Source organism: Malaclemys terrapin, chromosome 2, assembly GCF_027887155.1.
Source record: "Malaclemys terrapin pileata isolate rMalTer1 chromosome 2, rMalTer1.hap1, whole genome shotgun sequence".
In the NCBI taxonomy this organism is placed as follows: domain Eukaryota; kingdom Metazoa; phylum Chordata; order Testudines; family Emydidae; genus Malaclemys; species Malaclemys terrapin.
In genome coordinates this window covers 143121502-143145393 of record NC_071506.1, presented here as the reverse complement: position 1 = coordinate 143145393, position 23892 = coordinate 143121502, and the positions used below count along the sequence as shown (strand labels likewise).

The 23892-nt window shown below is 58.7% G+C and overlaps 1 protein-coding gene across 1 annotated transcript; it reads right to left on the bottom strand.

Annotated features, from left to right (window-relative positions):
- Positions 1–10944: 10944 nt before the first annotated feature.
- On the bottom strand, positions 10945–20924 carry DDX56 (DEAD-box helicase 56). Its single transcript, XM_054018319.1, has 14 exons — positions 20830–20924; positions 19770–19931; positions 19098–19258; positions 17658–17828; positions 17172–17262; positions 16689–16933; positions 16059–16187; positions 15372–15485; positions 13806–13900; positions 13458–13531; positions 12983–13072; positions 12437–12542; positions 11824–11924; positions 10945–11333 (listed from the first exon to the last, which is right to left on the bottom strand). Exons 1-14 carry the CDS (start codon positions 20881–20883, stop codon positions 11247–11249), a joined length of 1680 nt encoding a protein of 559 aa, XP_053874294.1. The 5' UTR covers positions 20884–20924; the 3' UTR covers positions 10945–11246.
- Between the last annotated feature and the right edge of the window lie 2968 nt (positions 20925–23892).

Sequence of the window (23892 nt, the reverse complement as noted above, 5' to 3'; positions counted from 1 at the left end):
GGAAGCGACAGCAGTAGTAGGTTGTCATCCTCTGCATGGACCAGCACTAGCGGGGGACGGGACAAACACTCTGCCAGGGGGGGTTCACATTTTTTGCTGACAGCAGAGGAAGGGTGAGACTCAGGACTCCTGGATTCCATGCCAGGCTCTGGAGGGGAGGGTCTGTAGTGGGCACAGACACTTCTGCCCGTTTCTCCCAGATCAGATTTGACCCTCACAGCCCCACCCACTCCAACTTGTCCTCGGCCCAGGCCTGTCTCCCCCACCCTGCCCAGCTCCACGTCCCAGCCCCAGTCTTCCCCTTCCATCCAGCCACCCTCATAGGGGGAAGCCCCACAGTCACATCATACTGACCAGCACAAGGATTCCTCGGGCAGCAATTGTCCTCTGTGTTTTGTGGTCTCCACATAGATTTGAGAATCAGGACATGCTGCCTCCTTTACAGCCAGCTGCATCGTCGAACCACCTCCCCCAGGCGCCCCCTGCAAAACTTGCCCTCCGCTCATCCGCCCCAGCTGTCCTGCCCCAACACAAGTTGGCTTTGGCTGCTCATCTTGCGGACCCCAGGGATCTCTCCAGGGATACTGCAGGTTTGGGTGATGAGTTTCGTATTAGTTGTGCGTGAGGTGCAGCGATCGCCGGGAGTGTGCCAGTTCCCAGGCAGAGAGCCTCTTCATTAGCGCTCTGTCTCACTGCTCCCCTCCCATCCCAGACTCCTTGTCCCAATCTGCACCGGAGAGCCAGGCTCCCGGCCTGCCCTCATGCTGGCCACTACCCCAGTCCCCGGAGGATCGATTGCAGGGCACGTCCTGCTCAGTCCCTGCAGCCCTGGGACGGAGCACGCTCAGTCACTCTGTGGGGACAGAGCATGCTCAGTGCACTCAGAATCATCAGAAGTTAGCAGCCAAACTCTAACAAGTCTCTACTGGGCACTTGCTGCAAAGATTTTTCAAAGGCTCGTAACTTGGCCAAATGTGGGTGTATTTTCAGGAGAGCAGCAAAAGGCCTCTCCCAGCCACCGGGGCTCCAAAGCTGGGGGATGCTAGAGCTTCTCACCCAAAGGTTATAGCAGGTTTTTTTTAACATGGGCAAAATAATGTATTTTTCCGCCGATCTTCTTGGAAACATCTGGGCTGAAACTTTTCTGAATACGCAGCTCGAGGCAGATGCTCGGCCTGGAAAATTTCCACCCAAAAGCCCAACTTGAGCCAAAGCAGCTGCAAGCAGGCGCTTGGCAACTTTGAGGAGAGATGCTGCTACCGGCTCTGCCTGTGATAAAGAAGGGTGTGAGCCCGGTGTGGCTCGGTCTGATTCACCACAGCGCATCTGCCCCAGGTGGAATTGAGCAGCACACGTAGCCTTGCACGTTGGCAATAAAAGCCGTCGAGATAAAGGCTATCACAGAGAAATTAGATCAGGGTTCGAGGGCAACGCGAAGTGTTTCCCTGAATAGAGCAGGAACTCCCCTCCCCCGCCGAGTGCCAAGTCAGTGGGTTCTAAGTGGGGGAAGGGCCTGGCCCGTGGCTGAAGGGGTAGGTGGGTGGGGGAGGGCAGTGGCTTTGAGCGTGGGCTGGTAGGTGGCTGGGGTGTTTGGTGGCTGGTGGGCTGGGGTCAGTGTGTGATGTGGATGTGTGGTTGGGGGGGTAGGTGAGGAGTTGGCGCGTGGGGGTGGGGTGGCTGGTTGTGGTGGCAGGGTAGGGGTAGGTGTGTGATGTGGGCCTGGAGATGTCTGGTTGTAGTGGCTGGTGATAGGTGTGAGGTTGGGGGGTGAGTGGCTGGGGTTGTGGTGGCTGGTTGTGGTGGCTGGTAGTAGGTGAGGGAGTTGGGGGTGTGGGGATTGATGTGTAGTTGGGGTGTGAGTGGCTGGGGGTGGAGTGGCTGGTTGTGGTGGCTGGGGGCAGGTGTGAGGCTGGGGGTGCACAGTGTGAGGGTGGGGTGGGTGGTTGTGGTGGCTGGGGGTAGGTGTGGGGCTGGGGGTGCGCAGTGTGGGGGTGGGGTGTGTGGTTGTGGTGGCTGAGGGTAGGTGTGGGGCTGGGGGTGCGCAGTGTGGGGGTGGGGGGGGTGGTTGTGGTGGCTGGGGGTAGGTGTGGGGCTGGGGGTGCGCAGTGTGGGGTGTGGTTGTGGTGGCTGGGGGTAGGTGTGGGGCTGGGGGTGCGCAGTGTGGGGGTGGGGTGTGTGGTTGTGGTGGCTGGGGGTAGGTGTGGGGCCGGGCGTGTGCACTGTGTGTGTGGGGGTGAGTTGTCTGGTTGTAGTGGCTGTGGGGGGTTGGTGTACAGCTGGCAGCTCCCCACACTGCTGAGGGATCCAGCGGCTGAGTCCCTGGGCGCTTCTCCCCTCTGGTGTCTGTGCAGAGCCCCAGCCCGGCGTCTCGTGGGGTCCCCTGCACATGCACGGTGTGCGAGCCATCTGACCTGATTGCACAGAGCACATGGGCCCCTGCGCTGACCATCAGCCTCCCCGGTGGCCGAGCACCGTCTCGCAGAGTGTCCCGGGGCCCCCGGAGCACCCAGCCAGATGCTTTGCACAGAGCCTAGCCTGTCATTGCTCCTCACTTAACAGCGAACCAGAGAGATCACCTGAACCTGCCTCACGCAGGGCCCCACCTTGCCCCCCTTCCCTGGGCAGTGCGGGGGGGCCAGCTGTGACTCCCCTCCCCATCCAGCTCCTGCACTTAGCGTGGGCAGGGGAGAATGGCTGAAGAGATGGAGGCCCTCCAGGCCCTGCCACCCCAGGACAGTCCCCACAGACGTCCTCCTCTTGCAACCCGGCTCCGCAGTTGCATTGCAAAGGGCGAGCACTTAAGTCAACGACTCTCTTTCGTTAGCCCTTTGCCACCGGCCTTGGGGGTCTCCATAGGGATGCCAGCTTTCTACTTGCACAAAACTAAACATCCTTGGGCCAGGAGGTCACCTGATCTCTTTGTTCACCTTTAGCTATCCCTATTCGGAGGGTGGAATGGGGATCAGGGCAGGGGGTTGGGGCATGGGACAAGGTCGGGGTGCAGGCGCCGGGTGGCGGTTACCTCAGCCAGCTCCCAGAAGCAGTCCCTTCCTGCCCCCCCCCCCTCGGGTTCCCAGCCAATCGGAGCTGTGGGGGCAGCGCTTGGGGTGGGGGCAGCATGCGGAGCCCCCTGGCTGCCTCTATGCACAGGAGCCGGAGTGGGGACATGCCGCTGCTTCTGGGAGCCACGCAGAGCCACGGCAGGCAGGAAGCCTGCTTTAGACCCGCCGCTGACCAGAGCCGCCAGGGTCCCTTTTCGACCAGGCATTCGGGTCAAAAACTGGACACCTGGCAAACCTAGATCCCCATCCAACATGGAGCCCCCTGCCCCACATTCCCAACAGGGTTTGCAGCTTTGGGGAGTCCACATAATGTGTTCACAATGGCCCCCATACACGTCTGGGGATGGGGGGATGGTTTGTTGTACGGTGTGTGCGGCTATGGGGGGTTGGTTTGTTGTATGGTGGGTGGGTGTGGGGCTCTGGTGGGACCATGTTGGAGGGTGGGGGTTGGTTGCCCCTCTTGCCCAGGGCTGGTGCTGGTCTATGGTTCATGCCCCTCCTTGGGTGTGATGCACTGGGCCCCCCCATGTCAGCAGGGCCAGATTAGGACATTCTGAGGCCCTAAACTATGTCAAGTGAGAAGGCCCATACTATTAAAAAATATATATATATTATTTTCACAGAAAAGACATTAAATATATAAACACGAATGCTTTATAGTAGCATATATACAAAGGCGAAGCTGTAAAAATAGAATAATAATCAAACTAAAACACGTCTTGCAGTATTCCTGTTTGCATTATAAAATAGTTTCAAATTAACATATTTTCATCTATAATTTCTTAATTAGTAGATATGAAAACTTTATAGCTACAGCAATACAAAAGCAGTTACAGTTACACAGACCAGCTTACTTAATGGAGGCAGGACAACCTGCAGTATGTCTGTCTGCACATCACATTCATTTTAATACTGACTGTCACGGAGTCCCCGGGCGATGTGCTGAAACTGCTCCCCACAAAGCCAGTCAGGACATTGGGGAACCTCCTCTCCCTCGGAGCAGACCGTCTTCAGGGCAAGAAGCTCACACGGCTTCACCTCCTGGGTCTCTCCTTGGAGCTTTCAGCATATGCCCCTCTGTGCGCTTCCCACAGCGAGTCCACCCAGGCGGGGTCCTGGGGAAGCCAGAGGGTCCTGCACGCACCCCCACTTCACAGTCAGACGTGACTCTCAGCCAGCCAGTAAAACAGAGGTTTATTAGATGACAGGAACATGGTCTAAAACAGAGCTTGTAGGTACAGAGAACAGGATCCCTCAGCCAGGTCCATTCTGGGGCCCAGCGAGCCAGACAACCCCGTCTGCCCTCACTTCCCATCCCCAGCCAGCTCCAAACTGAAAACCCCCTCCAGCCCCACCTTTCTGTCCTTTGTCTCTTTCCCGTGCCAGGAGGTCACCTAATCTCTTTGTTCACCTTTAGCTATCCCCTTGGAGGGGGAAGGGCCCTGGCCATTTGTTGCTAGGAGACAGATTGTTGGCCATTTATGCACACTGGAGACTTAAGAAATGCATAGGGGAAACTGAGGCACCCACACAGTATTCAGACGAAACATTAAGAACAGTCCCACTTCGTCACATCTTGCCCCCCCTTCGAGACTGAACTGAGCGAGGTCACTTTAGCTGGTTACCTGGGGAAGTTCGAACCCACCAACGTTCCCATGGATGCTCCAGCACCTCTCCCATTCCTTGGTGGGAGTTACACCAGGACATTCCAGTTTCACACCCTCCCGGGGGTCTGTTGTGCTTGATGGTGCTTGCAGGCTGCATGTGGGAAGGTTTATGCAGCCCGTGCCCTTTTGCCACCCCAATACCCCTGGGGTTTAAACTGGGATTGGGTCTTTTCCCAGTGCTCCAGTTTGGAGGGCTGCAATTCAGGCTCCCGGGGCAGCAGTTTCTTGCTCAGGTACCCGATGGGGTGTCTCCTCCCCTCAGCATTGGCTTGCATCAGCACCGTGCCCAGCCTTGCATCTGAGGCATCAGTGAACACTGCAAAAGGCTTGGCAAACTCTGGGTTTACCAGATTTACTGGGCCCTGAATTAGAGCCTCCTTAAGTATACAGAGAGCCCTCTGGCACTGCTCAGTCCAGACCACCTCGTCTGGCTTACCCCTCTCACATAGCTCAGGGATGGGGGCAGCCAGGGAGCTAACGTGAGGTACAAACCTCTGGTAGCCCCCCGCCTTCCTGATAAAGGCCTGAACTTGTTTCTTGGTCTAGGGAATGGGCCAATTTTTGATCATCTCCACCTTGCACTTTTCAGCTTTTACCATCAGTCCTGTCTCCTGGAGGCAGCCCAGCCCCCTCTTCACCTGGGACACATGTTCCTCCCAGGTCTGGCTAAAGACACACGTCATCGATGTACGCCAGGGCCAAGTTCCCCATCCCCCTCAGCTTGGCTAGAATCTCCTCAGATCTAGGCATGGGGTAGGCATCGGACACAGTGATGGCTTTAAGCTTCCGATAGTCCCCACAAAACTAGATCATCCCATCTCCCTTGGGGACCAGCCCCACGGGTGAGGCCCGTGGGCTGTTCAACAGCTGGATCACATCTAAATCCAGCATGTCCTTGACCTCTCTCTCCAGGTTCTGGGCTGCTTTCCCAGTGACTCTGAACGGGGACCACCTGATGGGGAGATTGGCTCCCACCTCAGGGAAGAGATCCACCAGGGCATCTTCCCCCTTCACCTCCCAATCCTCCCCTTCCAGGTCCAGGGGTCTCCTCACTTTCCTCCCATACAGCAGCTCAAACAGGAAGAACCCTGTGGATTCCTGGCACACCACCAGCTGCCTCCCGATTCCCCACAGTTTTACTTCCCCTTGGGGAGCCCATTCCTGGTACAGGAATCCGTTCTCCCACAGGACTCTGTCCCTGCAGCCTTCCCCAGCGCTGTGGCCAGCAAGTTCCCTTAGCTTTTCCAAGGAGGGATCCTTCCACAGCTCGGTCTGAAATTCAGCTGCTGGGGAAGGGAGTGGGACCTGTTCCCTCTCGCTGGCTGGGCCTGGGGTCACAGCCCCTCTGAGCCCTGTTCCTGGTAGCTCCCTCTCTGCTGTGTAATCACTTCCCAGCAGCACCTCTGGACCAGGCAAACCTGGCTGGCAGCAGACCTGCCCTGCCTGTGTGTCCCCCCACCCAGCTGGGGTCTCAGCTCCCACCATGCTCTGCGCTGCCCTTGCTGTCCCAGTGGGGCAGGCAGGGAGCTCTCTGCTCTGGTCACAGCATCAGAGCCAGCGTGAGCCCCCTCTCTGGTGTGCAGGGGGACGGGGAGCATCTCTCTGTCCCACACAGCCCCAGGGGTCTGGTTACAGGTAGGCAGGTATCCTGAGCCCAGCAGCCCCTCCCTCCTGCCAGCCAGGTCATTTGCATTTTCACTGATCATCTTAGCCAATTGGTTCCCTGGATTCATTCTTGATATATTTCAGTTGCAAAAATGATCTTTCTCCTGAGCAGTTTGTTACCCTTGGACTAAAAAAAGCTGCAAAATCGCTTCCAAAAACCAGTAAAAAAATTAATTTTATATTATAAATATTGAGATTTATATATCTACACAACAACAAATAATATCTTTATTAATATAGATATATGCCTAAAACCTGTTATTTTACCAGGATATTTCTGTGAAAGTTAGTGCTATTTTGTCTATGTTCTCACAGGAAAATGAGAGGATATATCATTTTTTTTTACACCATGAATAAGGAAAATTATCCTTCTTTTCATATGAATAAATTAAAAAAACATTTAATTTTGTTATTACAAAGTTTATCCAGACTCTCTATAAAATATATTTACAAATGTTTATTATGATTAATTTTCGCTATGAAACAATGAATTGTTGGGATTTTTCTTTTGCCATACTATAAAAATACAATGTATTATGCATATGATATGTGATTTAGAAGTCTATATATGAATTTTTACATAACATACTACCTACAAGAAAATATCTTGTGTACTCCAAACCCGCTGAGCAGAATATCCCAGTCTTTTTTCTAGGCAGATCTCTCTCTTCGCGTTCGCTTCTCTATCCTCTGTCTCCCCCAGGACCACTAATTAATCTTGAGTAAACACCTCGGACACACAAAGTGACAACACGCTATATGCGTGAAAGAGAAAGAATTTACCAGAAAAAAGACTGGTAATCTCTAGCCAGACATTGAGAAAGTGAGGAAAAACTAGCCTATATTCAAGCAAATATAATGAATATTTAATAGTCTATAAATCATATATGCACATAGTTTGAAATAACTTGCTCATCAAGTGCTCAGAATATTTTGATATATATGTATATCTGCCTTCACTTCTCTCAAAACCCTCTATTTATCCTTTCATCAGCACTCTCTGATGTTTATTGGGAAGGTTCCCAAAACTGATGGAGGGAAGCCAACCCAAATTTATCCTCCTCAAGATCCACTTGACCATAGTCCATAAGACGAGCACCTGCAAACTCAGTCACGTGAAGCCTGGATAGCACATGGAGCAGCAAGCGGCGTGCGCACTAAAACACACAATGGTCCGTATGTACAGATCAGAAGAGGAACAAACACACTAACATTTAAGAAAATGAAGAAAAACGGGAGCGAAGACACTGTATGACTGAGCGTGCAGGACCATAAACAAAAGATGGCGGCCTTCTGGCTCTCACCAGCCAAGGGGGATGCTCTACGTGATGTCACTCCTAGGACGAGTCCCCTATGAGTATGAGCTTAGCAGGATTGCTACACGACACTGCTGTCTCCGATCTCACATTTTTCCTGATTTTATCAGCAGTGAGATTATTTATTTATTTAAATAAGTTCTGAAGGCATGGTCAGAATTTCACCCGTAGCAGCTGGCCAACAAAACACTGCCTTAGGAGACTGATAGCAGACTTACTTATAGAAATACTAATTTTACAAGTGCAGTTATGGCTTTTTTCTCAGCCTTAGCCTCCCGCCTGTCAGTAATGACCCATTAGTGAAGGGTGAGGGTAAGGTAAGGGTATTTGTACCAGATATGTAAATGTGTGTCATATTTGCATGAAAATGTCTGTATTTAGAGAGAATCTACTTTCCCCATCTCTCCTTTAGTTATCAAGCGGTTTTGAGAAAATTGGAAATGGAGTCAGTTTTTTTTTTGTTTCGAGGTCCCAAGCTGTAGTTTACTTAGTTTATTCGTTAATCTGGTGCTGCGTGCCAGGGACTGTGGGTGCCCTCTGCCCCATCCCGTTATCGCCCAGCTAACCGACGCCTACGGCCTTGGATCACAGTCCCAGGCCCCAATAAGGCTGATGCAGCAGCAGATACGGGGAGCCTGGTCGATGTGCCAAGGACACCTGCTTGCTCTGTCAGGCAGCCTGTGAACGTACAGGCAAGGGCCCTGGGCAATCCTGACCCCACCCTGCTATTCCCCAGGCAACCCTGACTCCACCCTCCCGTTCCCAAGGTAACAGGACCCCATCCTCCTGTCCCCCAGGTAACAGGACCCCACCCTCCCAGCTCCCAGGCGACTCCAACCCCACCTTTGTGCCCCCAGCAGGGCCAGCTCTAACTTTTTTGCCACCCCAAGCAAAGGGGAAAAAAAAAAAAAAAAGAGTGCCATCCTCCATAGTGCCGCCATAACACACCCCCTCAGCACCGCACCGCCACCCCCCCCGCAGAGCGCCGCACCGCCAAACCCCCCCACCGACCTCCCCCAGCCCCCCACAGAGCACCACGCCGCCGAACCCCCCCAGCTCCCCGCACCGCCAAATACGCCAGCCCCCCACGGAGCACCACCAAACCCGCCAGCTGAACCCCCCCGCGGAGTGCCGCTGAACCCCACAACCCCCCACAGAGCGCCGCAGAACCCCACAGCCCTCTGCGGCGCTCCTGAACACCCCCCCCCACGGAACACCACGCAGCCGAACCCTCCCGCCCCCACACACACCTCCCACCAACTGCCACCAAACACCCCCACCCTCGAGCCGCCCTGCCGAACACCCCCACCCCCATGGAGCGCCCCGCCGCACCCCCCCCCGGAGCGCCACCACCAAATCCCCCCCCCAGCCACCAAAACAAAAACAACACACCCCACCCCCAGCACCGCCCGACCAAATCTCCCCCCCCCTCAAAAAATCAAAAAACCCTGAGTGCCCCCGCCAAACCCAAAATTGGCCACCCCTTACCAGGCGCCTGCCCAAGCACGTACTTGGTCTGCGGGTACCTGGAGCCGGCCCTGGCCCCCAGCACACTTGGCCCCTCTCCCCCGCGAGACCCATTGATGTCTGGGATCTACCAGTCACCCCAAACTGCAATATGGACTCAGAAACCCCCATAGATCGCCCAAGCCCTGGTGTCTGGGCCCGTTAAGCCCTGCTCAGCGCTTGCAGCAGAGTGCCCCCAGCCTGAGCCCTGGGGCGCATGGGGCTGAGCCAGGCCACGAAGCCAGCATACCCCTGGCACAGGCAGGGACTTTCCCTTCGCAGGGAGAGGGCCCCAGAGGATGCTCACGGTTGGTGAGAAGTATCAGAGGGGTAGCCATGTTAGTCTGGATCTGTAAAAAGCGAGAGAGTCCTGTGGCACCTTATAGACTAACAGACATATTGGAGCATAAGCTTTCGGGGGTGAATACCCACTTCCTCAGACACATGGCAGTTGGTGAGCTGCTCCTGCCCCCATGGACACCCCCGGGCAGGGCCCAGTTCTGGGCTGCAGTTGTACTGGCCACCCCAGGGAGTCACCCTGACCACAAAACCCCCAGCAAGACAGTGCCTTCACCTTGATTCCCAGTGAGGAACAAGGCCCGGGGCCTGCTCAGGACATGGAGCGCCTGCTGGGATCCCAGATGGGTGCCCCCAGCCTCTCCGCCTAAACCAGGAGTGAAATAACTAGGCAACATGGCCCTGGGGCATTAGCCCATCCTATGCCCATGGGCCCTGTAGGCATGGATTGATGCATGACTGGGGCCCTGTCAGCGTGGCTGGGGGCAGGCAGCAATAATTTCCCTAAGAGCAGCATGGCTGGGGGGGCATAAAGGCCAGGCAGGGCAGACAGAGCATCCCGTCTAAACTCCACAGAACACCCCCCGTCTCTGTAACCGTTAGAGGTACCCACCTGTCCCGGGGGAGCGTGGGACGCACACTTTCAATGCGGTAGGAACAACCCCTGCATGAGCCAGAGAACTGAAAGGTTCAATGCCCTGATTTCCCCAAGAAATTCAGCTCAGCTCCAGCTCCCCCAGGCCCGCTGTATTGGGGGTGATGGCACTGACCGGCCCAGGGGAGATACAAGCACCTGATGTGTTTCTGACTTTGAAGGGAGAAGAGAACTTGCTTGAAAGGGGGGGGGGGGGGCATTATCTGTGGCCACACAGAAACACAATCCTTGGCTGTAACTAAACGTGGAATCCTCCCCCTATGGCTCATGGCTGCCTCCTACTGGAGGCTGCCACAAGCAGCTGAGGACCTGAGAGCCCCAAGGCTGAGTGTTGGCTCCTTTGCCACCCCCGACACCAGGGCATGAAACCCGAGGCCACCGTGCAAAGTGGGTTTGCCAAAGCCCCCAGTGACGTCTGCTGCTGGACACTGCCACAGCAGTGTCCCCTGGAGGGGCCAGCATGCACCTGGGGTTTGAACTGAGCCAGACTCCAGGCATGTGCCCCCGGGAGCCAGACACGGTTCCACCCCCTACAGCAGCCCGTGGGATGAGCATTGGCACTCTCAGCTAGGCAGAGGGGCCAGCACTGCACCAGGCCTGGCTAGACACCCCCACCCCCCAACATTCACATCCAGCCCCCACCCATCCAGCCCAGCGGTGAGAGGATGGAGCAGTTCCCCCTCCTCTAGGCTACTCAGAGCAACCCCGACCTGTGTCCTGGCCGGTGCCTCCATGGGAGCAGGGGGCAGCACAGCCCCAGGAGAGAGACCCAGCCGTGTGGAGCCACCACTGAGTTTTATTGGGGTCAGCTGCCGTCTGCAACCCTTTGGCCCCAGCCCCCCCTCCCCACAGCCACACTCAGGCGCCTGGGGCCTGGCACTGGGGCGTGGCTGACGCCAACAGCAGGAAATGCCCACGCCCAGCCACAGGTGCCCCATAAGACCCCTGTTCAGACGGCAGAGCCAAGCAAGGGCAGCGGGGCGCAGCGTTTGTCTCCTCTTGGCCCAGCGGGGGAATCGGCCCCAGCCACACGGGACATTGTCCATTCTGAGTCCAGCCAGGTGCTGTCGCTGACGGCTCAGGACGTCTTCCCCTTGCTAGCTGGGCGCCGGGGTCTCCTCCCCATGTATTGGAAGCTCCGCAGAGGGTTGCGCCCCCCCCGGGCCTAGGAGAGAAGCAGCAGGGGTTAGGGGCAGCAGTTGGGAGGGCTCCACCTCCCTCCCCCCACCGGCTGCCTCCCCTGCATTGGGGCCCCATACCTAGGCAATGCAGTGGGGCTGGCTCCCCAGTGACCCCTGCTGGCCAGATGCGGCTCTGCCTCACTGGATCAAGAAGAACGTGGGCTGTTGCGACCCACTGGCTCCCAGAATCTCCTGCTGTCTTGGGTCCCCCCGAATACTCCTCCACCCTCTACAATGTGGGTCTGACCCCCCCCCCGTCCAGCACATGGTGGTGCCAGCTACCGAGCCCCTAGGATAAGGCCCTCTGGGGCTGGGTGGGCACCATCACAGCCCTTCCCCCTCCTGGGCCCTCTGCCTTGGCCTCAGCTCCATGCTGGGGACTGGAGGCTTTGTGGGGAACCCCCCCTCCAGCCATCACCCCCCCCAGCCATCAGTGCTCTGGGGTTCGGAGAGGAGCCCAGCCCAGGTACCCACCTGGAAGCCCCCCCTGGGGCGGCTGCTGCTGGGGGCCAAGTGTTTCCGTCGCTTGCGCTTGTTGAGCAGGGGCTGGGCAATGGCACGCAGGGTGGGGGGCACTGCCGGGGGAGAAGACAGGTCAGGAGCTGCGGCTGGGGCTGGCTGGGCCCTGAACCTGGGACTCCCTGCCCCACCCAGCGAGGCCAGGACAGAGCTGGGGGAACCCAACACCCTGGATATCCCTGCTGCAGGGCCAGGCCCCCCAAATCCTGCCCCAAACTGGCAGGAGACTGTGCCCTGGGGCTAACAGCCCCTGCGCCCCACCCCAGATGGGCTGCGACTCGGTGACTGGTCCCTGTATAACCAGCTCCCATGCCCCATCCCAGAGGAGCCGGGTCTCAGAGCCGGGTAAGGGGTCACTGTATAACCAGCCCCCGCACCCTGCCCCACAGAAGCGTATCTCAGCGCCGGACAAGGGGGCTCTATAAAGGGTCTGGAGGACCTTTGGGATCATGCTGGGTGAAAGGCGCTAGAGAGGCAACAAGGGACCCCAGAAGTGCCCCTGTCCCTGCTCCCCTCCCTCCCCCGCAGCTGGAAGTCTGCGAGCCCAGCCCTGGCGGGTGGCACTGACCCAGGTACTCAGGCACGTTGCGCAGGTGCGGTTTGATGATGGCCGGGTGCAGGGGCCGGTCGTGGCGCAGCAGCCGCAGGTCGTGGGGATTGTCCTCGAAGTACGTCTGGGGGGAGGGGGAGGGTTGAGCCCAGACCCAGCTGCAGAGAGACAGGGCCCCTCTGAACTGCCCCCCACTCCCCACCAGCCTGCCCCGTGGTTCAGTGCCCCCTGCCCAGAGCCCATCACGGGAGTCAGTGCCCCCCCAAGGGTTCCATGCCCCCCTGCAGCTCACCCCGCCCCCGGGGTTCCGTGCCCCCAGCCCCCACACGCCCCTAATGCCTGTTCCCTTCAGCAGGAGTCACGCTCGGGTCCTGCCCCACCCCATGTAGGGCCAGGCCCCCACTCCCCAGGCCAGAGACAAGGCCATGCCTAGGCATGCCCCACTGCAGCCAGCCCATCTGTGCGCACCGGGGAGCCAATCCCCCAGGGCAGTAGGGTTCACTCCCTGCAGAGGGAGGGGCCGCACAAGGCTTCGTTCCCAGCCCCCTCACTGCTGCCCCCCACCTTCAGCTTCTCCGAGTTGAGTAGCTCCTCCTTGATCTCCCGCAGCCGCGCCTCCTTGATGGCCTGCTTGGTGACGGAGCGCATGGCGTCCTGGGGGGGGGGGGGGGGGTTAGAGGGGGGAGGTCAGAGCCCCCTGCACAGACAGGGCCAGAACTCAGCCCCCCAGGCCCCAGCACGTCCCTCCCCCACGGCTCCTGCCCTCCGGTGGAACTTCAACCCCATAGGCCCTGGCAACTCCCCCAACTCCCCCAGGGCCTGGCACCTGCTCCAAGCACCCCCGCTCTGGGCAAGCTGCCTTGGGCCCCACTGTCCCTTCCCCAGAGTTGTATGGGGAGGGTCCCCCAGGTGCTGGGGACCCAGGGGGAGGGAAGGGGTGTTTCCCACCCGGCCCCTGGCTACTTGGCAGACTGGGCGCTGTTTTGGGTTGGTAGCTTTGCCCGTGCCCATCTCCCTCCCGCCTGCCCCCTCCACTGACCCGGCATCTGTAGCGGAGCCCCTCGACTTCCTCCATCCGGAACTGGTAGGGGCGCAGCACAGGCTCGGTGCTCTCTGTGGGGACAGAAGGGGCCTTTCAGGGCCAGGGACCTCGGCACCATGGCCCAGGAGGGGACCTGCAGCCCCCACATCCTGAGGAGTGGGGGCAGGGCTGGGGCAGGACACAACCTGTGCAGGAGATACAGGGAATCCCCTCTTCCACCCAGCCCCCACCAGACTGGCTGTGCCTTCCCCAAGAATGGCTCAAACCCTTTCCCAGCCAGGCAGTCAGTCAAGCCGTGTGCCCAGATCTCCCCACCCCCATAGGACCCCAGCCCCACTCACTGACCTCCTGCGAGAGCCTCCTCAATCTCGGCCAGCAGGGGGCACTCTGGGTGTGTCACGAAAGTCAGGGCTGTGCCAGGGTTGTCAGCACGGGCCGTCCTGCAGGGGGCAGAGGGGAGAGCGTTGGGGGCAGGCGGGATTAGCACAGAGCGTTCTTCTGCCATGCCTGGGACCCAGCAGCTTCCACCTGCCCTGCTGTGCAGAGGAGCCCTACCGCCCGCTCTGCCCCCCAGACCCATGGGTGGGCAATTGGCCCCAGGGGCTGGGACCCAGCCGTGGAAGGTACCGAGGCCAGGCCAGGGCTGTGCCCTCCCCATGGCACTGTCCCGGATTGGGCCTGATTAGCTGGGTGTCCTGGCCTCACCGATGGGATGGGACAGGGCCTGGGTCACAGGAGACAGCCCCAGGGACTTCAAGAGGCCTCAGCGCTGGCTCCCATGTCCATGGGTCCCCCTGATGTCCCCCCAGCCCCACCTGACCCAAGAGCCTAGAGACAGAACCCCCTGACTTGGGGGCTGCTGCTGGCGTGGCCCCAGCAAGCTCGGTGCCAGCCAGGTACCTTACACTGTAGAACCAATGTAAATGAAATTGTTTTTAAGTTATCCACTGTACCATTGTAACTTCTGTTACTACATTGTAACTTTCATTACACTTGCCATTTTGCCTACATTGTAACTTCTGTGCCATATTGTAATTCAAACCCCATTTTAAAATGCTTACTCCATTTTGTAAGGGCTTGCTGCAACCTTCATTTTTGCAAACCCTGCTGTAACCTTATTAGTCTAGTTAAAATGTGTGAATGAGGGATGTATGGGTGATAGAATCAACCTCCAGCACCAGCCCGTCCTGATGAGATAAAGTTCAAATACCAACGGCTGAAGAACTAGACAACAGCCCTAACTCAAGCAAGAAGCATCCACCCTAAAAAGAAACAACAGAAGGAAAATCAAAGCCAGGTCCCAGGCTGACAGTCATGCCTGCAATTGACGGGTGATCAAGTCAAACCCAGAGGCGGTGTGACACAGCAAGACCTAGAGACTTTGAATCCAAAAACTCCTATAAAAAAGGAAGGGTGAGATGAGAGACTCTGGGTAACGTTCTGCTATCAACATCAAGGAGCATCGGTGCGCGCCCGACAGAGACCCGGCTCCCACTCGTGCTCAGCTCTCCTGGCCAGTTAGCTGTCACGAGCTACGATCCCAAGCTGCAAACTCAAACTACACTCAGGACTGGTAACTATCCAGCAGCTGCAGAACATTTTGGTGTGTGTGTGTGTGTGACTGTATGTGTATAAGCATTGAGGTATTTGTTAATAGTTACAGATTAATAAATGTGGCATCTTTGCCTTGACCCCTAAAACGATCCTGTATAAGTTTGTGGGACAACAACACACGCGGACACTGCAGGGAGAGCCAGAGGAGCCCAGCCTGGTGCCTCTGGCTGGAGACCCAGGCATGGGGCAGTGCCCCTTGGGGACACCCTGGGGCTCCACAGCCAGCCAGCTGGGTGCTACCAGCCCATATGGACCAGAGCAGAACCTCCCACCCCTCCCCGCAGCCCGAGCCCCTACCTGCCGGCCCGGTGGATGTAGGACTCGACTGAGGGTGGCGGGTCGAAGTTGATGATGGTGGCGACATTCTGGAAGTCGATGCCCCGTGCCACGCCGTACTCTGGGTCTTTGCCCCTGCAGGGGAAGGGGACCTCAGGGCACAGCCAAACCCACCAGCCCGAGCCCCAGCCAGCCAAACCAGAGACCCAGGAGAGCAGCCAGCGCTGCTAGTGCAAGACAGCTCCCTAGAGCGCTTCTTCCAGGGCAGGGCTGGGATTGCAGGGAGCGAGGGGCCCCAGCAGAGCTGGAGGGAAGGGCTGGGGTTAGGAGTGAGGGGCCCCGGCAGAGCTGGGAGTGGGGGGTGGGGCCCCGGCAGGGGGGGATGGGGCAGGGCTGGGGCTGGGATTGCAGGGGGCTGGGAGTGAGGGGCCCCGGCAGAACTGGGCGGGGAGGGCGGAGGTGGGGCTGGGAGCGAGGGGCCCCGGCAGAGCTGAAGGGCTGGCTGGGGGTGAGGGGCCCTGCTAGAGCCGGGGGGTGGGGCTGGGAATGAGGGGCCCCGGCAGAGCTGGGGGGCAGTATGGAGCAGTCAGGTGCCCCCTGCTGGTGACAGAGGCTGGCGCTGCTGGGCCTGGCTACCGCAGACACGGACCAAGTGCCTGGTTTCTGTTGCCAACGCCGGCCAGCCCGGGGGTCCCTATGGGTCCTTACTTCTCTGCCTTGGCGCCCTTCGCGCCCTTCCTCCTCTTGGCTCGCACCGTGGGCTCCGCCAGCACCTGCTCGTCGGTGGCGACGATGTAGTCGTAGAAGCCCCGGTTGAACTGGCTGATGATGTGGCACCTGGAGTCCAAGCAGAGGCGTCAGTGAGAGGCGCAGGGACCCACCCTGGAGGGTGACAGGTGCTGCCCTCCCTTCTTGGGGGGCTTGCCCAGCACTATTGGGGTCCCCGTGGCAGCTCGGGGCTGGCGAGTGCTAACCCTCAGTCAGGGCCTCTCCGCACGGCAGTGCTAGGGCCGGGCATTGCACGGTGTGTGTGGATCCACTGGGGATGAGGGAAGGCAGAATGCCCATCCCCTCCACATGGACAGCAGGGACCACTCCCCAATGGGCTGCCCTTCCCCACTCCCCAGGGGTCATTCCCAACCCCCCCAGGGCTCTTCCCCCCATGGACTGCATGGACCCCCCCTTCCCCCAAACTCTCCTGCCCCAATGGGTCACCCCTCCCCATCCCCAGGACTCCTCCCCCTCCCAGACTGCATGGACACCCCCCCCGCCCCCCGCAATCTCTCTTGCCCCAATGGGTCACCCCTCCGACCCCCCAGGGCTTGTTCCTCCGCTCACCGGGACTGCACGGGCAGCTCGGCGTTGAGCACGCAGGCTGGGATGCTGAACTGCTCCAGGAAGAGCTTGAGGCGGTAGCCGCGCTCCACGGTGCTGATGAAGAGGATGGCCTTGCCCCGCACCAGCCCCAGCTTGAGCAGCGCGTAGAGCAGCAGGAACTTGTCCTCCTCACCTGCGCAGCGGATCTGGTACTGGCACAGCTGGGCCGCCTCCGGCAGCTGGGACTCCTGCAGCTTCAGGGTCACCTGCGAGCGGGGCGGGGCTTAGCGCTCAGCTCAAACCCCGCCCCTTAGGGAGGGGGCCTAGCCCCTATGCAGCAGTGGGGCTGGGGGATCTCATTCCCCCCTCCAATCCCAGGGACCCCCAGGATAACAGGCCAGGATGATTCAGTGAGGAACCCGCCCCAAGGCCGCAGAGCAGAGCTGCCCAGAGCCATGGGGGAAGACGCCGAACCCGCTGAGCTGCCCCCAGATCCCCCCTTACCGGGTTGTGCAGCACGAGCTCCTTCAGCGCCTGCACCTCCTCGCTGAAGGTGGCCGACATCAGGAAGCTTTGGTAGATCTTGGGGAAGTGGCTGCCAAGGAACCAGAGACTAGCTCAGAGCCTCCCCCCGGCCCCGGAGCGACACCCCCCACGGGCTCCAGGAGAGGCTGGCCACCCTGCTGCTGAGGGCTCTGTCCACAGCCCACATAAGAGGGGTATGATCCTCCCCACAACAGCAGTCACTGTCTCCCAGCCTTGAGCCTCAGCCAGGACAGGGGAGCCCTGGCTGGGCCTTATAGGAAGTAAGGACCCTCAGGCGACAGGCAGCAAAGCAAATCTTCCCTCCCCAATCAACCCCACCCATTGGGCCCCCCCCCCAGATCACTCCCTCTCCCGAATGGACCCCCCACCCTACCAGATCATACCTGCTCCCCAGGGCCCCCTTGCTCAGGCTGGGGGCAGGGCTGGCCAGCCCCAGCAGCTCACCATAGCAGGTTCTTCAGATCCTCCTCAAAGCCAAAGGAGAAGAGTAGGTCGGCCTCATCCAGGACCAGCACCTCCAGGGAATGGCGCAAGCTCAGGCTGTGGCCCTGCAGGTGAGCCAGGACCCGTGAGGGCGTCCCCACCACCACATCCGGCTTCTCCATCAGGATGGGCCTGCCAGGGGCACAGAGCGGCGTGAGGGGCCGGGGTCACCACCAGGCCAGATACACAGCGATCGCCAGCGCCTCCTACGTGGCGTGGGGGACCGGAACTATCCATGGTCACACAGCAAGTCAGGGACAGCCAGGAAAAGAACCCAGGAGTCTTGCTCCTTGTCCCCTACCCCAAACACTAGCTCTTGCTGCCTTCCTGCAGGGTTCTAATACAGCAGCATTCCCCAGAGTGCAGCCAAGAGCCAGCCAGGGCACACACGCCCTCCCCCGGGCCGGGCCCCCCGCGCGCACACGCTCTCCCCTGGGCCGGGCCCCCACTCTTACGGTTGCAAAGAAAATCTTGTAGCCCAGGATTCCAGTGCAACTGGGACAGCAGCTGCCTGGGTTTGCAGGGAGCCAGACAGGTCCTGCTCCTTTCCCCAAGGACGACACAGCTCTCAAGGCCTGGCTGCTCCCCACAGCTGGTCAGAAGCAGGAGGGGCTGGAGCAGAAGCGGCCCCAGGCACTGGTAGCCTCTACCAGTTGGGGGAACGGGAAGGGGGGGGGGGACATGGGGTAACTGCCCCAGGGGCTCAGCTCGCAGGAGCTGCTGGCCAGTGATCCTCGCTGAGCAGAGAGGCTGTGCCTCCAGTCCTGCACCGAGTGGAGCTAGTCCATAGCTTGGGCTGGCCCAGCCAGGTCCATGCTGGTCCCGGTAGCAAGCCTGGCTTGGATCACAGCCGGGCTTAGCTAGTTACCGCACTGCAGAGCCCCTACCCCCAACCAGGGAGGTGTCCCCGAAATTCCTTCATGGGGAGTTCGTGAGCCTGCAGAGCTCCCAGGGCTCCTGCCTGGGGGTGGGGGGGGAAGGGAAGGGCAGCGCCCCTAACAGTGCAGGAAAGGCCGATCCACGTGAGGAGCTTCAGCCGGAGAGCAGCTGACCCCAGCAGGGACCCTGCGTGACGCATTGCCACTGGCTCACCAGAGGCTCTCTGGTCTCTCCAGGGCAGCAGAGCCCTTGGGGTTGGGAGGGGCCAATAGCTTCCCGTCATGTATCCCCAGACATGCTCCAAGCCAGCCGGCTCTTTGGCTCCATGGTGGACCGGGGTGCATCGGGTCCTGCGAGCGGCTGGCACTCGGGTCACAGGCTGCTCCCAGGGAGCGGGCAGCTTTGACCGCTGACTATGAGTGGGCACCAGGCCCCCTAAGTTCCTATCTTCCCCCTCCCCAGCCCCCAGCCCACTCCCCCTCAAGTCTGCCCTAGCCCGCCCCTTCTCCCTGGGGCTCTCACCTCTGTGCAGACATGTCCACCTGCCCGGAGACATCGGCGACACGGACATCGCGGGAGCAGTACGCCGTCAGCTGCCGGATCATCTGCAGCACCTGCTGGCCCAGCTCCTTGGTGGGCACCAGGACCAGCCCACGCACCGCCTGCTCCGTCACCAAGGGGGACTGGAGGATAAGGGTCAGGGTCAGACACCAGCTGTGCATCCACGGCCTGCCATGCACTCAGTGGGATGTCCCGGGGTATCTCGCTGGAGAGGATACAATGCCTGTGTCCCAGGGATGGACACTGCCCTGAGCCAGGCACTGCCCCCATTCCAGGGCAGCCCCCCTCAGGCGCTACCATCTCCTGTTACACAGCAACGGCCTTGGGGCTCGAGAGGGCACCAAGTTGCTGGAGAGCCAGGTGCTGATCTGATGCACCAGGGCACCCAGGCTGCCCGCAGCAGAGACCGTCCCCGTCCCTCCACCCAGGGCACCTTGGCATGAGCAGCAAAAGGGGTCCATGCAGGCTGAGGGGCAGACGGACCCAAGCTGCTCTCCCAGGGACTCAGGGTTCCCGCTGCCTAAGCCAGCGGGGCTCCTAACAGGATCAGGCCTGGACCCAGTGCAGTGAGGGGCTTCCCCAAGAAGGGAGCCCTGCCCGAGCCGTTAGTTGTGCCCCCAGGGACAGACGTACCATCTTCACTTGGAGCAAGTGCTGGAGGAGGGGGATGGCATAGGCGGCCGTCTTCCCAGAGCCAGTCCTAGCCCGGGCCAGCAGGTCCTTGCCCTCCAGGGCCAGCGGAATGGCCTTCTCCTGGATTAGTGTGGGCTTGGCCCAGCCCAGCTCAGCGATGGCCTGCGGGGATGAATGGAGGGAGCCTGGTAGGAACCCCAGAGAGCAACCAAAGCATCTAGGGCACAAGGGGGGGGAGATAGCGCTGCAGGGCCCTTCCAGCCCCTCGGTTGGCTCAGACTAGAGCGCTCAGTGCCCTGGGCTCTTCCCACTGGGGGGGGGTGGGAGGGCACGCAAGTAACCAGGCTTTATGCCCCACCACAGCCAGCAGCTGGCAGCCGAGATCGCACGGAGCTTTGCCAAGGGGATGAATTTCACCCCAGCCCCATCACCCCATGCCATAGAGCAGGGGACGCACCCCCAGCTCCACACACCTGGGTGGCAGGGCCAGGAACAGAACCCCAGCACCCTGACAGCCAGGCCAGCACTCTAGCCACTAGGCCATGCTCCCCACAGCACAGCTGGGGGGGGTGCCAAGAAGAGCGGGGGGGAGGGTCACATCACCCCCCCACACACCCTGGGCAGCAGCTGGGCATTGCCAGGGGACCCAGGCACCGAGAGGGATGCAATTGGTGGGACGTGCCTGGTCCCTCGCTGAGACACCCCCCACGGACACAGGGAGGGCGGGGGTCTCCTGTGGCCTCTGTAGGGAGAAGGGCCTCCCGGCTTCGTGTCTCCCACCCTGCCCTGGGGGCGGCACTGGCTGGACCCCATGGTCCTCTCCTGGCTCTGGGAGGGGCTAGGGATTGGGGGGGGACAGGACTCCTGGGTTCCCTCCCCAGCCCAGGGGTGTCGGGGGGGGCGGGTCCGGGGGCAATCTAGTGATGGGGGGGGGAGCCAGGACTCCTGGGTTCCCTCCCCAGCCCAGGGAGGGGCGGGGGGAATCTAGTGGCTAGAGCTGGGGGACGGGGGGAACTGGGAGCCAGGGCTCCTGAGTTCCCCCCCGGCCCGGGGCCGGTACCTGCAGCAGCCGCCCGTCCAGCCCCATGTGCGCGAAGCTCGGCTCCGGCTCCATCTCCAGCCTACGCTGCCCGCCTGGCCACCCCCGACTCAGGGCGCATGCGCCCCTTGCAGCGCGGAAGCACCATAAAGGCGCAACCACGCGACTAGAGCATCTTCCGTCTGCTGCCCCCTGGGCAGGAGGTGAGTTCTGCACCTCGGGTGGGGGGAGCCCCACCCCCACAGCCCCTGCCTGGGGCGGGAGGGGGCAGGAGCAGGGCGCTAGCGAGGGCCCATTGGCCAGGGAGGGGGAGCCTCCTGCTCTGACCCCTGGCCCCCACTCCCCTCTCAGAGCCAAGGACAGAACCCAGGAGTCCTGGCTCCCAGCCTCCCCTGCTCTAACCACTAGACCCCCCCTCCCCAAGCTGGGATAGTGGGGCTTGGCCCTTCTTGGCCTCAGTCCCCAGAGCAGGGCTCAGGAGACAAAAGGGCCATTAATGACCTTTTGGCTCAAGCTTTGATATCCAGGGATGCCGGGTTCCACCCACCCACCTAGCTAGCCAGGGTGGCATCAAAGGCATCGCTACAAGCCAGGGGTCACGCAGGGAGAAACCACAGGATGGTGGCTGGTTCTGACGCCTGGCTCCACCCCAGCCGCTCCCCAGGGCCGGTTCTGACCCAGCTGTCCCACCACCCCCGGGCCAGTTCCGATGCCCAGCTGCAGCACAGCAACTCTTCACTCCAGTGTTGCCAACTCTCAGCAGTCTGATGATACCTGATGTTTAATAAAGCACCTGGTCCTGGAGTCAGGTGATTGTGTAAGTTTCTACCAGTCATGTTGGTAGAGAAGAGCTGGGAAATCCCTTGCCTAACAGCTCAGAAACATGAAGGCAAAGAAAAAGAACCAACTTAGAGCATTGTGGTTAAGCTGGGGCCAGATTCATGGTGTTTAGGCACCATGGGCTGACTCCACGTGGATCCAGGCCATTTTACAACTAGTTTACTTGTATTGTTGCAGCACGCAAATGCCATTACAGATCAGGGTCCCCACTGTTTTATAGATTTCAAGGCCAGAAGGAACCAGTGTGAGCAGCTATGCTGACCCCTGCATAACCCAGGCCCTAAAACTTCCCTGAATTAATTCATGTTTGAAGTAGAGCAGATCTTGTAGAAACACATCCAGTCTGTTTTTAAACATTGCCGTTGATGGAGAATGCACCACGAGCCTTGGGAAATTGTTCTAGTGGTTAATTACCCTCCCTATTAAAAATGTGCATCTTATTTCCAGTCTGAATTTGTCTAGCTTCAGCTTCCAGCCATTGCGCTGCTACACCTTTACCCGCTAGACTGACAAGCCCCGCTGAATTTGTTCCCCATGTAGGTGCTTATAGACTATGATCCAATCACTCCTTAGCCTTCTCTTTGTTGAGCTAAATAGACTGAGCTCCTTGAGTCTCTCATTATGAAGCAGGTTTTCTAATCCTTTAATCATTGTCTTGGCTTTTCTCTGCCCCCCGCTCCAATTAATCACCATCCTTCTTGAACTGTGGGCACCAGAACTGGGCACTGGATTCCAGCAGCACTCGCACCAGCGCCAGTTACAGAGATAAAATAAACTCAGTGCTCCAGATAATGTTTATGCATCCCAGGTTCACATTAGCTCTTTTGGCCCCAGTGTGTCACTGGGAGCTCAAGTTCAGCTGACACCTCCACAAGTCCTTTTCAGTCACTGCTTCCCAGGATGAAGTCTCCTGTCATGTAAGTATGGCCTGCATTCTTTGTTGTTAGATGTAGAACTTTATATTCACTCATATTAAAATGTGTATTGCTTGCGCCCAGCTTACCAAGCGATCCAGCTGGCTCTGTTATCAGTGACCTGTCCTCTTCGTTACTTACCACTCCCCTACCGTTTGGAGCACCTGCAAACTTCATCAGTGATTTTATTCTTTTCCAGGCCATTGATAAAAATATGAAACAGCCCAGGACCAAGAACTGATCCCTGCAGGACCCCACAGGAAACACCAGAGAGTGATTCCCCCAGGGGGAGGATGTACTCTAGCATGTACCTCATCACATACCCCTTTTGCTGTTCTTACTGCATGTCAGTTGTGAGTGATTCACTCGGGGTCACTGTGGCTGCGATTGCGTCTACATTCTGGGGTCATGTCCGTAGGTGAGCACAGGCATCTCCCCTCTCTTCCCACATGCTTTGTGGGCTAGCTGTTGAGCTCAGAACCGCTCCTGTTGTGACCCAAGACCTTCGTAATGGCACTGACAAGGGGCTTACAGGTATATCCTGACTGGTCTGTACAGGCTGGTTCACCAATGGATGTCAGGTGGTTTTATATGAAAGCCAGGGTCACACTGCTCCTTAGCATCGGCATGAAATGTACACCTGTATAACCTGTAACGAGTTATGTACATAGACTGAAAATATGTTGTCAGAGTCTGCAGCAAAGTACGAGACACCGGCAGAGGTGAAAAGCAGGTTTTCTGTCAGACAAGAGATTTATTCCCCTCGCTAAACGCACTCAAATGTTAACAAAGAGATGTGAAGTCAACAGGAATGGAGCATGCAAGCCTGGAGGCAAGGGGGGAGAGGGTTATCCTGTCCATAAGCAAAGACAACTAACTTGGGGGAGGATTTCTATAAGGCGGAGAATACCCTCCACCCAGGAAGTAAACAGACTGCGCGGTTGCATTCATGAAAACTGGCTCAGCCAACCTTGGCTGAAACGCTGCAGAGGGCTTTGGGTGAGAAACTTCTCTAGAGAGAAAGTTAATCTGGTGGGATGCTCGAGAAAGCAGGTTATGATTGTGTTCTGGGTGTAACCATTTGTTCACTGTCACCTCAATCTTACGTTTTTGATAAACTTCGATTTAGTGTGAAAACAAGACCCTTTATAAAACCTAAATCCATTTTCTTCACAGCATGTTGGGGTGGGGCTCGGTGCTAGGCACTGTACACACAGGCCTCCCCAAAGAATTTACTGGGGTTGTTTTTCTAGGGTCTCCCTCATTTCCCCAGCAGTAGTAACAGCCAGACAGAGAGCTCAGAAACCGGCCCCAGTCCAATAACCATCCC

What these genes read in the sequence shown, in the direction of transcription:
- DDX56 (XM_054018319.1), bottom strand. Translation starts at nt 20,883, where the DNA reads ATGGAGCCGGAGCCGAGCTTCGCGCACATGGGGCTGGACGGGCGGCTG. An exon ending in ACTTGCTCCAAGTGAAGATG is followed by an intron (nt 19,259 to 19,769) that starts GTACGTCTGTCC and finishes CTTATCCTCCAG; the next exon opens with TCCCCCTTGGTGACGGAGCA. An exon ending in AGCTCGTGCTGCACAACCCG is followed by an intron (nt 16,934 to 17,171) that starts GTAAGGGGGGAT and finishes CCCCGCTCGCAG; the next exon opens with GTGACCCTGAAGCTGCAGGA.